General features: G+C 53.0%; 3 protein-coding genes across 3 annotated transcripts in view; all 3 read right to left on the reverse strand.

The window, feature by feature from the left end:
• Nucleotides 1–2,295: 2,295 nt before the first annotated feature.
• LOC311113337 (histone H3.2-like) lies at nt 2,296–7,408 on the reverse strand (the record flags this gene model as incomplete). Its single annotated transcript, XM_084156554.1, has 2 exons — nt 2,296–2,646; nt 7,250–7,408. 2 exons carry the CDS (start codon nt 7,406–7,408, stop codon nt 2,296–2,298), a joined length of 510 nt encoding a protein of 169 aa, XP_084012680.1.
• An 8,578-nt stretch (nt 7,409–15,986) lies between these two features.
• On the reverse strand, nt 15,987–16,373 carry LOC311113501 (histone H2A; the record flags this gene model as incomplete). The annotated part of the gene is made up of 1 exon (XM_084156733.1): nt 15,987–16,373. One exon carries the CDS (start codon nt 16,371–16,373, stop codon nt 15,987–15,989), a length of 387 nt encoding a protein of 128 aa, XP_084012859.1.
• An 819-nt stretch (nt 16,374–17,192) lies between these two features.
• Nucleotides 17,193–17,500, reverse strand: part of LOC311113541 (histone H1-like) — a gene marked incomplete at its 3' end in the record, with an annotated part of 658 nt that continues 350 nt past the window's right edge. The window contains exon 1 of the mRNA XM_084156786.1: nt 17,193–17,500. This exon is cut by the window's right edge and continues 350 nt beyond it. Within this exon, the coding sequence (XP_084012912.1) occupies nt 17,193–17,500 (308 nt within the window).

The following is a 17,500-nucleotide window of genomic DNA, read 5'->3' on the forward strand; positions in this document are numbered from 1 at the left end:
CTCTCCTCATATTGTTGTTGTTGTTGTTGTTGTTGTTGCACCTGATTCTACTCATTGAGGACTTGGTAATTTAGGTGACAGGTTGTTCAATCAGCTGTGGCTGTCCAGGCCTACAAGAAAAATGGGTCCTGTTGGGGGTAGCCTACTCTACCGCTGGAGTTGGGAAACACTGAAATGGAAGGGGGACACGCAGTGAGCAAAACTCCTAACCACATAAAAACACAGACACTTGAGATCATTAAGAGCTATAAGGAGTCCATCAACTACCTGGTCAGTCAAGTCATATAGGGGGGGATTTCATGGCCACCTGCTGGAGCAGAAGTCATGTTTGCCAACACTGGCCTTAAAATCATTAGGAGCTATAAGGAGTCCATCAACTAACTGGTCAGTCAAGTCATATAGGGAGGGATGTCATGGCCACCTGCTGGAGCACAAGTAATGTTTGCCAACACTGGCCTTAAAATCATTAGGAGCTATAAGGAATAAATCAACTCATCATTCAAGTCATATAGGGAGGGATCTTAGCACCACCTGCTGGATCAGAAGTACCCTTCACCGTAGGCACAAGAGAGCCATCATCTCTCAACCGGTGCAATTTCCATAAGTATGTGGTAATAAAACAAACAACGACAGCTCCTCATATAGGCAGTGGTTTCACACATTTTTCTCCAAGATGTTCAAACGTTCATAGATGACCAGCAGGGTCAAATAATAAGCACAGTGGTTGTAGAGGTTGCAACAGGTCAGTCAGTACATCAGGAGTAAATGTCACTTGTTGTTAGTGTTGTAGTTCCTATTTCTACGGTGTTGCCTACCTGCAGCAATCATGATTTACCTGCAGTGTTGATTGCAATTACGTAATTTGTCAACTCATAATAACAGATGTTTTGCAAACCGTTGATGTTTAAATAAATGGATTCCCGGTGTCCGGATACCTTTTCTCTTAAGGGATGTGATTGAGTGAATCCAAAGTAAGTTGGTCTAAATACATAATAGGATGAATCATTCAGGTAAAATAACACAATGTCTATTTGAGTCGAATCAACGTAATATAATCCTTTTTACGTCTCTATCATCTTTACTCAATGTATTGGACCACATCAACTCAACTTACTCAAGCTTATCTACTCATAAAAACAAGCAAAAAGATCTACTCAACAATATGACGTGTGCTTTTGTTGACTGTAATAGCTTGAGTACATTCCACAAAGTCATTTTTTACAGTGTATCTAAAGACACGTTTGTTGTGGTGATGCACTTTTTCTTTGACGTTGAACTTGCATTGAACAGACAAATCCATTTCGTTACAACCCTTTTGTAGTATGACTTAGGAATATTTGTTGATGATCCTAATGTCTATGCGTGAATAGTGATTGGTTGTTGGTGAAATATTGCTGAGAACCCATCATTTCCTGGCCTTTTTTCACTATTGAGCTATTTTGAAACATTTGTTTTGCTATTGGATTCATAATGGTGACCTGGGACAAGTAATTAGTGAAACCAGAGTTCAGCAGTTGCCATTAAAGCGATCGAACCAAGTCATCCTAATAGGCTAGTATTAGCCTAAAGCAGGGTTTCCCAAACTCGGGCCACATTTTGGGAGTTTTTGCCCTAGCACTACACAGCTGATTCAAATAATCAACTCATCATCATCAAGCTGGGAGTATTAGAATCAGTTGTGGAGTGCTAGGGCAAAACGCAAAACGCGCACCCCTTGTGGACCCCAGGACCGCGTTTGGGAAACGCTGGCCTAAAGAGCAAATGCTGAAAGGGACTCACCATGAGGTGCAGTACCCACATTTAACCACAAGATGGCCTCCGTGCTCCATTGTAAAGTTTGGGCCTCTGCATGAGTCTCTCAGCAGCACTGCAACATGGGACTTTCAAAGTAAGTTGGCATGCAATGTTTTTTCTGGACTGCATGCAAGGCTATTATTACACACAACTAATAGTGTCAATTATTCATCTGAACACAATTCTTGTTACTATTCGGCCTATATTATCACTCGTTTCTTTTTCCCCTCCTTTGTAAAGCATTTTACTGTGTTACTATATAGTTCAAAGGAAGTGGATGATGCCAGATGGTTGTGTATATACACACACAAACATTGAAGCTAGACTTCAGGCAACTAAAAAGGTGCAATACGTAGCTTTTAGACGTGTTAGTGAACAACATACATGGTGGCTAATGTAGAGGTGCGTGTATACATGGAACAATTGTGCCTTTTTGATGGAAATATGGAGGTGGCTCTTAAAAGAGCCTTTGGGGGATATTCGAGTTCAGGTCATCCTCATTTATGCGCGCTCTCCGCGAATACGGCGGGCCAGCTGGATGTCCTTGGGCATGGTGGTCACCCGCTTGGCGTGGATGGCGCACAGGTTGGTGTCCTCGAACAGGCCGACCAGGTAAGCCTCGCTAGCCTCCTGTAGGGCCATCACGGCGGAGCTCTGGAAGCGCAGGTCGGTCTTGAAGTCCTGGGCGATTTCTCGCACCAGGCGCTGGAAGGGCAGCTTGCGGATGAGTAGCTCAGTGGACTTCTGGTAACGACGGATCTCTCTCAGAGCCACGGTGCCGGGCCTGTAACGGTGAGGCTTCTTCACACCGCCGGTGGCCGGGGCACTCTTGCGAGCAGCCTTAGTGGCGAGCTGCTTCCTGGGGGCTTTGCCACCGGTGGATTTGCGAGCGGTTTGCTTGGTTCTGGCCATGGCGCTGCTCTGACAGTCGGGAGTATAGCCTCGAAATGCCTATGTGAAGTTTATAAAGCCGGCAGTGGCGCCTGCTGATTGGACACCATCTCCCCACCACCCCGATTGGCCCGTTTCGCAGGCCTCCTCCGTTGGCCATTGGACGGGAGGCCCGGCCTCTCCAAAACGATTAGTTACCGGAGTGTAACTCCAGTTCTATGAGTGGAGCGGAGCCCCATAGGGGAGCTATGCTCCTAGTGGTTTACCCTCTGCCCTAAGGCAGAACAGCCTGAAGCAAATTTATGCACACACCTACAGCCAATAGGAGTACAGGTGTCCCTATATAAGGAACCCCGTTCCCTCAATCTGCCTCCCGAGATATTATCTTCAGCGAGACTAGAGAGGGTCGGTAGGGCCTTAAGTCCTATGGGGCTCCGCTCCACTCATAGAACTGGAGTTACACTCCGGTAACTAATCGTTCTATATCGTGGAGCTCCGCCCCATAGGGGAGCTATGCTCCTAGTGGTTTAAGGCGGAGCGAAACGCTCCAAAATGTACTCCCTGCCGAGCCTAACACTTTCCATTAAAAAATGAAAAAAGGTCAAGCCCAGCAATGGCTGCAACCAATTCCCGCAGTACTGCAACTAAGAAACGATTAGTTACCGGAGTGTAACTCCAGTTCTATGAGTGGAGCGGAGCCCCATAGGGGAGCTATGCTCCTAGTGGTTTACCCTCTGCCCTAGGGCAGAACAGCCTGAAGCAAATTTATGCACACACCTACAGCCAATAGGAGTACAGGTGTCCCTATATAAGGAACCCCGTTCCCTCAATCTGCCTCCCGAGATATTATCTTCAGCGAGACTAGAGAGGGTCGGTAGGGCCTTAAGTCCTATGGGGCTCCGCTCCACTCATAGAACTGGAGTTACACTCTGGTAACTAATCGTTCTATATCGTGGAGCTCCGCCCCATAGGGGAGCTATGCTCCTAGTGGTTTAAGGCGGAGCGAAACGCTCCAAAATGTACTCCCTGCCGAGCCTAACACTTTCCATTAAAAAATGAAAAAAGGTCAAGCCCAGCAATGGCTGCAACCAATTCCCGCAGTACTGCAACTAAGAAATCCATTAGGGCGTCACAATATACCGCGTCATCGGTTATGGACCCGTCCCATCTAGCTCAATGACAATGGCAATGGCTATTGGGCAGATCATCAGAATAGAAGCCATGCTAATCTGTACTAGCAGATAGCCGTGCCTCAATATTCTTGATACCATGACAAGTTTTCTTCACCAAAGCGGACCTGATTGGAACCTGTCCAAGGTCCTGCTTTGTCTACTCCCTTCATCTCAAAATCGCCTTTCAGCTCTGCTGAAAGCCGACCGAGTTAAAGAGTTGGAAAACATGTCCATCCAAATATGTTACTTCTAACAAAAGCGGATTTATGAACATGGTCACAATCCTGCTTTCTTTCTCTGTTTCTTTCTCAAGATCTCCCTTCAGCCACGCTGAGTACAGATCGAGCCAAAGAGTTAGAAGACATATCCAACAGATAGAAACGAATAAAAGGAGACGGTGTCGACCAAGACGCCGCTCTACAAATATCCACTACCTCTGTACCTCTGAAGAGGGCAGTAGAAGCTGCTACTCCACGAGTGGAATGCGCCTTAATACCCTGAGGCGGTTGTTGCCCCGCCGCCTCGTACGCCGTCTCAATGCCTTCACAAAGCCAATGAGACAATCGCTGTTTTGAAAGTGGTCTACCCAATGCAGCCGCACCGTGACACACAAACAGCTGAGGCGATGACCTAATCGCTGCTGTGCGCTCAACGTAACACGCCAAAGCGCGTACTGGGCACAGACAATGCAGCTTTTTCTCACTCCTCTCCCCATGGGGAGGGGGATAAAAAGCCCACAATTCCACGGTCTGTGATCTATATGCACTGTTAATAACCTTCGGCACAAATGCCGGGTTGGGACGTAACACCGCTCTGCTCAAATCGCCATTAATGGCAAGGCAGTCGGGTCTCGTCGACAGTGCACTCAAATCACTGACCCGCTTAGCGGTAGTCAAGGCGAGCAACAGCGCCGTCTTGATAGACAGCATTTTGAGGGGTATTTGATTCAATGGCTCGAACGGCGACTTACATAGCGCTTCGAGAACCAAAGCCAAATCCCATCGGGGCAGCGTAGCTCTAGGCATTGGCCTAAGCCGTCGCGTTCCCAATAAAAAACGTTTCACTAATGGATGACTAAACAGGTTTTTCCCGTTAAACCCTTCATGACCAGCTGAAATTGCCGCTGCAAACACTCGAATGGTGGAGGGCGATTTCTGCTTATCAAACATAAACTGCAGGAATGAGAGCACACTCTCTACCTGACAGCTCATGGGGTCTACGTCCTGTGTGTTACACCACTGTGAGAAAACATTCCATCTGCTCGTGTACATCCTGGAAGTGGAACTGGCCCTAGCGCTCTGTATGGTTCTGATCACTGCATCAGATAACCCACGGCGCTTCAACCTGTCCCGTTCAGGAACCAAGCCCTCAGTGGTTGACCGATTATGGGCCACTGCCCTATCGAGCCTCCCGCCTGGCTCAACGCGTCTCGTCGATGTGGAATTGTCCAAGGTGGCACAATCAACATCTGACTCATCTCTGCAAACCACGGAGCCCCCGGGCGATCGGGCGCTATCAGTATCACTGTTAGCTCCTCTGATCTCACCCTGGCTAGCAGTGGGAGAATGCAAGACAGCCGAGGGAATGCATACAGGAGAACTTTCGGCCACGGGCAGTGCGCGAACGCGTCTCTTCCCAATGGCGGCTCGTCCTGTTGTCTCAGGGAGAACCATAGGGGACACTGCGCGTTCACACGTGACGCGAACAGATCCACCTCGGCTCTCCCGAATTGTTTCCAAATTTGGAGAACAATGTCTGGGTGCAGACACCACTCGTCGTCTCGAGGACCCCCTCTTGACATGAGATCTGCCCCTACGTTCAAGTAGCCCGGAATGTGCGCTGCTCTCAACGAGCGAAGGTGCTTGTGAGCCCACAGCCACAATTCCTCTGCCGCCCTGTGGAGGGCAGGAGACCTGACCCCTCCCTGGCGATTTATGTGAGCTACTGTGGTCCGGTTGTCTGACCAAACCAACACATCGCGACCCCGAAGGGTAGACGCAAAGTGGTTCAGAACCAGTCGAACCGTTTCCAACTCCAAGAGGTTTATGTGCCGACCTGATTGAGGCCATGCACCACCTATCGCTTGAGACTGACATGTCCCTCCCCATCCAGTCAGACAGGCATCTGTATACACTGGAATGTAGGATGACACCTTGCCCATCGGGACTCCGTGCGTGAGAACGCACGGGTTCCTCCAATAGTCCAGGTCTGCTCTTAGCGAGAGAGGAACCACCACCAACCGATGACGTTGACGCACTGGGTCTAGTCTTAGTTGGGCGAACCACCGCTGTGTTCTGCGCATGTGCAGAAGCCCCAGCGGTACCACAGAGTGGGCTGCCGACATGAGACCCAAAAGTGACATGATCGATAGCGCCGTTACTGTGTGATTCGGACGACACTTCCTCAGGGCTAGTACCAATGCTGCCCTTCGAGGGTCCGAAATTCGCGCCCTCATCATTACAGAGTCTAGCTGTAGTCCCAGGTAGACTATCTGATGACTGGGCCAGGGTGCGCTCTTTTTCCAATTCACAGCGAACCCCAGACGCGTGAGATGAATCACTGTCTGTGTCGTGTGCATGAACGCCAGCTCTGCTGACGGGGCGAGAACCAGCAGGTCGTCTAGGTAGGCTAGTATCCTTATCCCTTGACGACGCAGCGGTTCCAATGCCGCCTCCACACATTTGGAAAAAGTTCGAGGTGCCAGGGCGTACCCAAACGGCATCCTCGTGAACTCGTACGCCACCCCTTGAAAGGCGAACCGCAGAAACTTTCTGTGGCGAGATTGAATCGGCACATGAAAGTACGCGTCCTTTAGGTCTATGCTTGTACAAAAGTCTCCCTTCTGGACACATTCCAGTAGACGTTTTGTCGTCAGCATTCGGAAGGGCCGTTTGGTTATGCTTTCGTTTAGAATGCGTAAATCCAAAATCGGCCTCACTCCCCCCGTCTTTTTGGGCACTAGGAAATAAGGCGAATAGAGCCCTTTGTTCCTCTGCTCTCGGGGAACTACTGTGACCGCCTCCTTCGCCAAAAGTTCCGTGATCTCTGACATCAGAGCGGCTACTTTGTCCGGCGTTTTCATCACCGTTTCCACCACTCCCCGAAACGGGGGTGGGGTCCGGCGGAATTGGAGGGCATAACCCTTCTCTAACGTCTGTTCTAGCCAGCGTGAGAGGGTACAGCTTCGTCGCCACTGCCAGCAATGCAGAGAGAGCGGGCGTGCACGAAGCTGTGGTACATCCAGTAGGAAGGACCTGTATTCCTCTATGGCCCTCGCCGCCGCTATTCCCCAGCACTGAGTTGGTGGAATAGCCCAGGGTGGGCCCCCCTCGAAAGGGAGAGGAAACATCAGCTGGTTCTGTGTGAGTCGGAGGCCTCGATACGTTAGTTACGCCTGTAACTCCAGTAATCCGGCCCTCCGTGAACGCAGCACGGTTCTGAACTGCGCTGGCTGAGGCATTAACCTGAGCCGGCGCGCTCTCCCCGAATAGCGATTGCATCATCACGTCATTGTCTGACTGAGACTGCCGCTTGCCCTGAGACCCATCCATTACAGCACTCATCTGAGTCTGAAAGGTGTGCTCTCTGACTGGTACCACACGGTGGTGCCATAATACCTCTTTACTGGTCTCATGCGTCTGCTCTACAACACACTCAGTGAGTGGTGGGCTGCGCTCAGAGCCATGGGCATTGATACGTTCATGATAGACCGGAGGCGTCCATACCTTGGTTACACTTGTAACTCTGGTATTCCCGCTCTCCGTGAACGCCGCACGGGTCTGAACTGCGCCGGCTGAGGCATTAGCCTGCAGCAAGGCGTTCTTCCCGGCTAGCGGCTGCGCCTTCATGTCACATTGGGACATAGGCAGCTGCCTGCTATGTGAGACCTTCACTACAGAGCTCCTAGGAGTCTGTAGTAAGAGATCCTTATTAGGTGAGCTAAGGCTGCGCCTTGCTACCTCTTCCCTTTTCCTCTCCTGAGCGCGCTCAGCAACGCACTCTAGGTGGGTTGAGCTACACTCAGGATGGTGGGGGAATACCATAGAACGTGAAGTGTTCTGTACCTTATGGAATAAATGTCTTTCATTGACAATGTCAGTGAGACTCCGCTCTTTATTCACATAAAACAAAACGCCCTCCACGCCCTGAACAGTGGGGTGGGGGGGAACAGTAGGCTCTTGAGCGTCGTACGCCGGGCCATCTCCCGTTCTCGCCCCCTCGCCTCGTCACAAGTGCCGTCTCTTCTGGGATGCCTTTCGGTGCTGCCAGGCCGGCTTTGTGACAACCTCTCCGGTCGGCGGAACCGCTGCTGCCACCGCTGCTGCTGGAGGGGCCGAACCCGCTCTCTTGCCGCCTTCGGTGGGCGCCTGTCGCCTGGCCCGTCGCCTCCCTGCTCTGCTGGGGGCGTTTGAGGTGGACGGAACTGTCGGGGCTCTGCTGGCTTTCATCGCCAGCGGCAGATGCTTAGCCAGATGCCTCCTCTCCTCGTCCAGCTTGGCGATTCGTTCCGTGGCGTCTTTCACAGCGAGGCCAAATAGCCCTTCGCTGGAGACGGGGGCGTTGAGCAATGAAGCTCTATCAGTCTCCTTCATAGCTGTCATAGACAGCCAGAGGTGTCTCTCCATGACCACCGAAGTGGCCATGGTCCTGCCCGCACAGATGGCTACCGCCTGTGTCAGGTGGAGAATGGCTCCAGAAATCCTGGAGGCCTCCTCCACCTCCTCACTGGTCAACTCAGACCTTCCTGTCGTAAGACGGGATAGGGAGGCCGCGAGGATGGCGATGTTGTTTGCCGCCGCTACGCTCTGGGCTCCCAGCGTGAAGGATTTCTCAGCCAAAGTGGCTGTGAACCTATCCTTCTGCGCCGGCAGAGTGGCCTTCTTGGAGGCGGCCCAGGGACTCGAACCCGGCACTAAGAACGCCGTCATGGCGCCTTCGAGCCTGGGGATTCCCCTAGCTGCCCACTCGTATCCGTTCACTCTGGTGAATGGGGTGTACGCCCTGGCCGGCGAACGCGCCGCCAGGGGTGTCCCCCACGAGCCCTCGACATATTTACCAAGGGAGGGCAAGGCTGGAGCCATTGGCTCAGCTGCTCTCCTTGGTTTAGAGTAAGGGCCGCCCTCCATCAGATCCACCTCCATAGGGAGGGGAGCTGGGGGCAGCGCAATCTCCAGTCGCTTGGTCGCCTTCTCAATGAGTTCCGGAAAGTCGGAACGCAGAGAGGCTGCTGCGAAGGACAGGGCTTCTGACCTAACAGAGCCCATGTCATCATCGCACAAGGATCCCTCAGACCTCACGCTCTCTGATAGAGAGGGGGTCTTGAAGGCAGGTGCCAGAGTATGGGATTGTCCCACTGGAACATCCCTCTCGGCGCCCTCCTTGTCATCCTCTGATTCTGCACTGCCCCCAGATATCTCCGAAGCGGAGGCGAGTGTGGACAGGGCATCATCCAGAGGGACGTCCTCTCTAAAAAACGCCCAGCGCTGCTTCCTCTCCTTCACAGGAAGGAGGGCGCAGGAGGCGCAATTAGGAGGGATGTCGAGACCATCCTTGGCGTGCTGCGGTCCCAAGCACACGAAACATAGGTCGTGGGGGTCCGCAACGGCCATGGAAGTACATCGACAGAGGGCCCTGAAAAGGGCCTTTGGGGGTGGATATGTTGGTGCGCTCATTTAGGAAGACGTTGATGGCTGGATATCAACGTCGAGATCTTCCTGAGTCTTCTAGGCTTCTTCTCTAGTCCAGTCGCTGAAGATAATGGGAGGCAGATTGAGGGAACGGGGTTCCTTATATAGGGACACCTGTACTCCTATTGGCTGTAGGTGTGTGCATAAATTTGCTTCAGGCTGTTCTGCCCTAGGGCAGAGGGTAAACCACTAGGAGCATAGCTCCCCTATGGGGCGGAGCTCCACGATATAGAACCCATTAGGGCGTCACAATATACCGCGTCATCGGTTATGGACCCGCCCCATCTAGCTCAATGACAATGGCAATGGCTATTGGGCAGATCATCAGAATAGAAGCCATGCTAATCTGTACTAGCAGATAGCCGTGCCTCAATATTCTTGATACCATGACAAGTTTTCTTCACCAAAGCGGACCTGATTGGAACCTGTCCAAGGTCCTGCTTTGTCTACTCCCTTCATCTCAAAATCGCCTTTCAGCTCTGCTGAAAGCCGACCGAGTTAAAGAGTTGGAAAACATGTCCATCCAAATATGTTACTTCTAACAAAAGCGGATTTATGAACATGGTCACAATCCTGCTTTCTTTCTCTGTTTCTTTCTCAAGATCTCCCTTCAGCCACGCTGAGTACAGATCGAGCCAAAGAGTTAGAAGACATATCCAACAGATAGAAACGAATAAAAGGAGACGGTGTCGACCAAGACGCCGCTCTACAAATATCCACTACCTCTGTACCTCTGAAGAGGGCAGTAGAAGCTGCTACTCCACGAGTGGAATGCGCCTTAATACCCTGAGGCGGTTGTTGCCCCGCCGCCTCGTACGCCGTCTCAATGCCTTCACAAAGCCAATGAGACAATCGCTGTTTTGAAAGTGGTCTACCCAATGCAGCCGCACCGTGACACACAAACAGCTGAGGCGATGACCTAATCGCTGCTGTGCGCTCAACGTAACACGCCAAAGCGCGTACTGGGCACAGACAATGCAGCTTTTTCTCACTCCTCTCCCCATGGGGAGGGGGATAAAAAGCCCACAATTCCACGGTCTGTGATCTATATGCACTGTTAATAACCTTCGGCACAAATGCCGGGTTGGGACGTAACACCGCTCTGCTCAAATCGCCATTAATGGCAAGGCAGTCGGGTCTCGTCGACAGTGCACTCAAATCACTGACCCGCTTAGCGGTAGTCAAGGCGAGCAACAGCGCCGTCTTGATAGACAGCATTTTGAGGGGTATTTGATTCAATGGCTCGAACGGCGACTTACATAGCGCTTCGAGAACCAAAGCCAAATCCCATCGGGGCAGCGTAGCTCTAGGCATTGGCCTAAGCCGTCGCGTTCCCAATAAAAAACGTTTCACTAATGGATGACTAAACAGGTTTTTCCCGTTAAACCCTTCATGACCAGCTGAAATTGCCGCTGCAAACACTCGAATGGTGGAGGGCGATTTCTGCTTATCAAACATAAACTGCAGGAATGAGAGCACACTCTCTACCTGACAGCTCATGGGGTCTACGTCCTGTGTGTTACACCACTGTGAGAAAACATTCCATCTGCTCGTGTACATCCTGGAAGTGGAACTGGCCCTAGCGCTCTGTATGGTTCTGATCACTGCATCAGATAACCCACGGCGCTTCAACCTGTCCCGTTCAGGAACCAAGCCCTCAGTGGTTGACCGATTATGGGCCACTGCCCTATCGAGCCTCCCGCCTGGCTCAACGCGTCTCGTCGATGTGGAATTGTCCAAGGTGGCACAATCAACATCTGACTCATCTCTGCAAACCACGGAGCCCCCGGGCGATCGGGCGCTATCAGTATCACTGTTAGCTCCTCTGATCTCACCCTGGCTAGCAGTGGGAGAATGCAAGACAGCGGAGGGAATGCATACAGGAGAACTTTCGGCCACGGGCAGTGCGCGAACGCGTCTCTTCCCAATGGCGGCTCGTCCTGTTGTCTCAGGGAGAACCATAGGGGACACTGCGCGTTCACACGTGACGCGAACAGATCCACCTCGGCTCTCCCGAATTGTTTCCAAATTTGGAGAACAATGTCTGGGTGCAGACACCACTCGTCGTCTCGAGGACCCCCTCTTGACATGAGATCTGCCCCTACGTTCAAGTAGCCCGGAATGTGCGCTGCTCTCAACGAGCGAAGGTGCTTGTGAGCCCACAGCCACAATTCCTCTGCCGCCCTGTGGAGGGCAGGAGACCTGACCCCTCCCTGGCGATTTATGTGAGCTACTGTGGTCCGGTTGTCTGACCAAACCAACACATCGCGACCCCGAAGGGTAGACGCAAAGTGGTTCAGAACCAGTCGAACCGTTTCCAACTCCAAGAGGTTTATGTGCCGACCTGATTGAGGCCATGCACCACCTATCGCTTGAGACTGACATGTCCCTCCCCATCCAGTCAGACAGGCATCTGTATACACTGGAATGTAGGATGACACCTTGCCCATCGGGACTCCGTGCGTGAGAACGCACGGGTTCCTCCAATAGTCCAGGTCTGCTCTTAGCGAGAGAGGAACCACCACCAACCGATGACGTTGACGCACTGGGTCTAGTCTTAGTTGGGCGAACCACCGCTGTGTTCTGCGCATGTGCAGAAGCCCCAGCGGTACCACAGAGTGGGCTGCCGACATGAGACCCAAAAGTGACATGATCGATAGCGCCGTTACTGTGTGATTCGGACGACACTTCCTCAGGGCTAGTACCAATGCTGCCCTTCGAGGGTCCGAAATTCGCGCCCTCATCATTACAGAGTCTAGCTGTAGTCCCAGGTAGACTATCTGATGACTGGGCCAGGGTGCGCTCTTTTTCCAATTCACAGCGAACCCCAGACGCGTGAGATGAATCACTGTCTGTGTCGTGTGCATGAACGCCAGCTCTGCTGACGGGGCGAGAACCAGCAGGTCGTCTAGGTAGGCTAGTATCCTTATCCCTTGACGACGCAGCGGTTCCAATGCCGCCTCCACACATTTGGAAAAAGTTCGAGGTGCCAGGGCGTACCCAAACGGCATCCTCGTGAACTCGTACGCCACCCCTTGAAAGGCGAACCGCAGAAACTTTCTGTGGCGAGATTGAATCGGCACATGAAAGTACGCGTCCTTTAGGTCTATGCTTGTACAAAAGTCTCCCTTCTGGACACATTCCAGTAGACATTTTGTCGTCAGCATTCGGAAGGGCCGTTTGGTTATGCTTTCGTTTAGAATGCGTAAATCCAAAATCGGCCTCACTCCCCCCGTCTTTTTGGGCACTAGGAAATAAGGCGAATAGAGCCCTTTGTTCCTCTGCTCTCGGGGAACTACTGTGACCGCCTCCTTCGCCAAAAGTTCCGTGATCTCTGACATCAGAGCGGCTACTTTGTCCGGCGTTTTCATCACCGTTTCCACCACTCCCCGAAACGGGGGTGGGGTCCGGCGGAATTGGAGGGCATAACCCTTCTCTAACGTCTGTTCTAGCCAGCGTGAGAGGGTACAGCTTCGTCGCCACTGCCAGCAATGCAGAGAGAGCGGGCGTGCACGAAGCTGTGGTACATCCAGTAGGAAGGACCTGTATTCCTCTATGGCCCTCGCCGCCGCTATTCCCCAGCACTGAGTTGGTGGAATAGCCCAGGGTGGGCCCCCCTCGAAAGGGAGAGGAAACATCAGCTGGTTCTGTGTGAGTCGGAGGCCTCGATACGTTAGTTACGCCTGTAACTCCAGTAATCCGGCCCTCCGTGAACGCAGCACGGTTCTGAACTGCGCTGGCTGAGGCATTAACCTGAGCCGGCGCGCTCTCCCCGAATAGCGATTGCATCATCACGTCATTGTCTGACTGAGACTGCCGCTTGCCCTGAGACCCATCCATTACAGCACTCATCTGAGTCTGAAAGGTGTGCTCTCTGACTGGTACCACACGGTGGTGCCATAATACCTCTTTACTGGTCTCATGCGTCTGCTCTACAACACACTCAGTGAGTGGTGGGCTGCGCTCAGAGCCATGGGCATTGATACGTTCATGATAGACCGGAGGCGTCCATACCTTGGTTACACTTGTAACTCTGGTATTCCCGCTCTCCGTGAACGCCGCACGGGTCTGAACTGCGCCGGCTGAGGCATTAGCCTGCAGCAAGGCGTTCTTCCCGGCTAGCGGCTGCGCCTTCATGTCACATTGGGACATAGGCAGCTGCCTGCTATGTGAGACCTTCACTACAGAGCTCCTAGGAGTCTGTAGTAAGAGATCCTTATTAGGTGAGCTAAGGCTGCGCCTTGCTACCTCTTCCCTTTTCCTCTCCTGAGCGCGCTCAGCAACGCACTCTAGGTGGGTTGAGCTACACTCAGGATGGTGGGGGAATACCATAGAACGTGAAGTGTTCTGTACCTTATGGAATAAATGTCTTTCATTGACAATGTCAGTGAGACTCCGCTCTTTATTCACATAAAACAAAACGCCCTCCACGCCCTGAACAGTGGGGTGGGGGGGAACAGTAGGCTCTTGAGCGTCGTACGCCGGGCCATCTCCCGTTCTCGCCCCCTCGCCTCGTCACAAGTGCCGTCTCTTCTGGGATGCCTTTCGGTGCTGCCAGGCCGGCTTTGTGACAACCTCTCCGGTCGGCGGAACCGCTGCTGCCACCGCTGCTGCTGGAGGGGCCGAACCCGCTCTCTTGCCGCCTTCGGTGGGCGCCTGTCGCCTGGCCCGTCGCCTCCCTGCTCTGCTGGGGGCGTTTGAGGTGGACGGAACTGTCGGGGCTCTGCTGGCTTTCATCGCCAGCGGCAGATGCTTAGCCAGATGCCTCCTCTCCTCGTCCAGCTTGGCGATTCGTTCCGTGGCGTCTTTCACAGCGAGGCCAAATAGCCCTTCGCTGGAGACGGGGGCGTTGAGCAATGAAGCTCTATCAGTCTCCTTCATAGCTGTCATAGACAGCCAGAGGTGTCTCTCCATGACCACCGAAGTGGCCATGGTCCTGCCCGCACAGATGGCTACCGCCTGTGTCAGGTGGAGAATGGCTCCAGAAATCCTGGAGGCCTCCTCCACCTCCTCACTGGTCAACTCAGACCTTCCTGTCGTAAGACGGGATAGGGAGGCCGCGAGGATGGCGATGTTGTTTGCCGCCGCTACGCTCTGGGCTCCCAGCGTGAAGGATTTCTCAGCCAAAGTGGCTGTGAACCTATCCTTCTGCGCCGGCAGAGTGGCCTTCTTGGAGGCGGCCCAGGGACTCGAACCCGGCACTAAGAACGCCGTCATGGCGCCTTCGAGCCTGGGGATTCCCCTAGCTGCCCACTCGTATCCGTTCACTCTGGTGAATGGGGTGTACGCCCTGGCCGGCGAACGCGCCGCCAGGGGTGTCCCCCACGAGCCCTCGACATATTTACCAAGGGAGGGCAAGGCTGGAGCCATTGGCTCAGCTGCTCTCCTTGGTTTAGAGTAAGGGCCGCCCTCCATCAGATCCACCTCCATAGGGAGGGGAGCTGGGGGCAGCGCAATCTCCAGTCGCTTGGTCGCCTTCTCAATGAGTTCCGGAAAGTCGGAACGCAGAGAGGCTGCTGCGAAGGACAGGGCTTCTGACCTAACAGAGCCCATGTCATCATCGCACAAGGATCCCTCAGACCTCACGCTCTCTGATAGAGAGGGGGTCTTGAAGGCAGGTGCCAGAGTATGGGATTGTCCCACTGGAACATCCCTCTCTGCGCCCTCCTTGTCATCCTCTGATTCTGCACTGTCCCCAGATATCTCCGAAGCGGAGGCGAGTGTGGACAGGGCATCATCCAGAGGGACGTCCTCTCTAAAAAACGCCCAGCGCTGCTTCCTCTCCTTCACAGGAAGGAGGGCGCAGGAGGCGCAATTAGGAGGGATGTCGAGACCATCCTTGGCGTGCTGCGGTCCCAAGCACACGAAACATAGGTCGTGGGGGTCCGCAACGGCCATGGAAGTACATCGACAGAGGGCCCTGAAAAGGGCCTTTGGGGGTGGATATGTTGGTGCGCTCATTTAGGAAGACGTTGATGGCTGGATATCAACGTCGAGATCTTCCTGAGTCTTCTAGGCTTCTTCTCTAGTCCAGTCGCTGAAGATAATGGGAGGCAGATTGAGGGAACGGGGTTCCTTATATAGGGACACCTGTACTCCTATTGGCTGTAGGTGTGTGCATAAATTTGCTTCAGGCTGTTCTGCCCTAGGGCAGAGGGTAAACCACTAGGAGCATAGCTCCCCTATGGGGCGGAGCTCCACGATATAGAACTTATAGGCACGTATCATCTAATGCTAGCCTGCTATGGCAAATGAGGCCAAGTAGGTGTTGTTGTTCATGCAAGGCCTCATGTGGGCACAGAATGTCGAAATAGTTGTGTATACACCCACTCAATGTATTGCGGTCATAGAAAGGTACTTTGCGCTTTTGGAGAGCTAGGTGGTTGGCTCTTAAAAGAGCCTTTGGGGGTTGAGTAGTCAAGTTGAAGTCGCAGTAGCGAATTTACTTGGCTTTGACTGCCTTCTCGGTCTTCTTGGGGAGTAGGACTGCCTGGATGTTGGGCAGCACACCACCCTGAGCGATGGTCACACCGCCGAGCAGTTTGTTCAGCTCCTCGTCGTTACGGACGGCCAGTTGCAGGTGACGGGGGATGATACGAGTCTTCTTGTTGTCACGGGCAGCGTTGCCGGCCAACTCCAGGATCTCAGCAGTCAGGTACTCGAGTACGGCGGCCAGGTAGACTGGTGCGCCAGCGCCCACACGCTCGGCGTAGTTGCCTTTGCGCAGCAGCCTGTGCACACGGCCCACGGGGAACTGGAGGCCAGCACGGGATGAACGGGTCTTTGCCTTCGCCCTGGCCTTGCCTCCGGTTTTGCCTCTTCCGCTCATATTGGTAGCTTGAGAAAGTCACAGAAAGTCTGAATGAGCCGCTCGCCACTTCGAGAGCCGTACATATACCTCGCCACAAGAGGCAACGATTGGCCACCGGGCCGGTGTGGCCTTATCCAATTGGAGCGAGGGACAGACAGATGGACAGACAGACAGCCCTAAACCGGTTCCCACCCACAGGCAGCGAGTGAGAGGCTACTTTGTTTCCCTCCGACTTTGTTACTTTGTGTCATTTCGCGTGAGCGCCAAAATGTCCGAAATGACATCCACACATTATTTCTCTCCAAATGGGAAACAAACAGCTGGTGAGGGTGCACTCTTGAGTTTGAAATCGAAGCCACTATAGTATTGTTATTGTTATTACATGGCACTTGTAACACATCACAGCAGCCTGCCTCTGAACGGGAATAGCCCAGTGGCTCATATATAAAAATGGCTGTTGAGGGTGCACTCGTGAGTTTCAATTCGAAGCCACTATAGTATTGTTATTGTTATTACATGGCACTTGTAACACATCACAGCAGCCTGCCTCTGAACGGGAATAGCCCAGTGGCTCATATATAAAAATGGCTGGTGAGGGTGCACTCGTGAGGTCGAATTTCTGAGCCATTTTGGCCCTCTATTATATGCCTCTCCCTTCGCACACACCCAGAGTGGGACAATGTTGTGTGCGTAAAAGTAGCCTAGTGTGCGTAATTTCTTTTCCACGACAGGTAGTACATGGAAATCAATGCGCTTTCTATGGAAAGAGGTGGGTGGCTCTTAAAAGAGCCTTTTGTGGTACAACATGTGTCGAGTAGAACACTGTTTGTAATAGGTTTACTTCTTCTTGGGGGCTGCCTTCTTGGCCTTGGCTGCCTTGGGCTTGGCGGCTTTGGGCTTGGCTGCCTTTGTAGCCTTCTTGGGGCTCTTGGCTGCCTTCTTGGCCGCTGCGGCGGGCTTCTTCACCTTCTTGGGGCTCTTGGCGGCCTTTTTGGGTGTAGCGGGCTTCTTGGCCTTCTTGGGGGACTTCTTTGCGGCGACGGCCTTCTTGGCTGCTACCTTCTTGGGCTTCTTCGCCGCGGCGGGCTTCTTGGCGGCCACCTTCTTTACTTTGGGGACTGCGGCTTTCTTGGCGGGCTTCTTCG

The sequence above is a fragment of the Coregonus lavaretus genome (assembly GCF_964263955.1).
Source record: "Coregonus lavaretus genome assembly, chromosome: 40".
Taxonomy (NCBI): Eukaryota; Metazoa; Chordata; class Actinopteri; order Salmoniformes; family Salmonidae; genus Coregonus; species Coregonus lavaretus.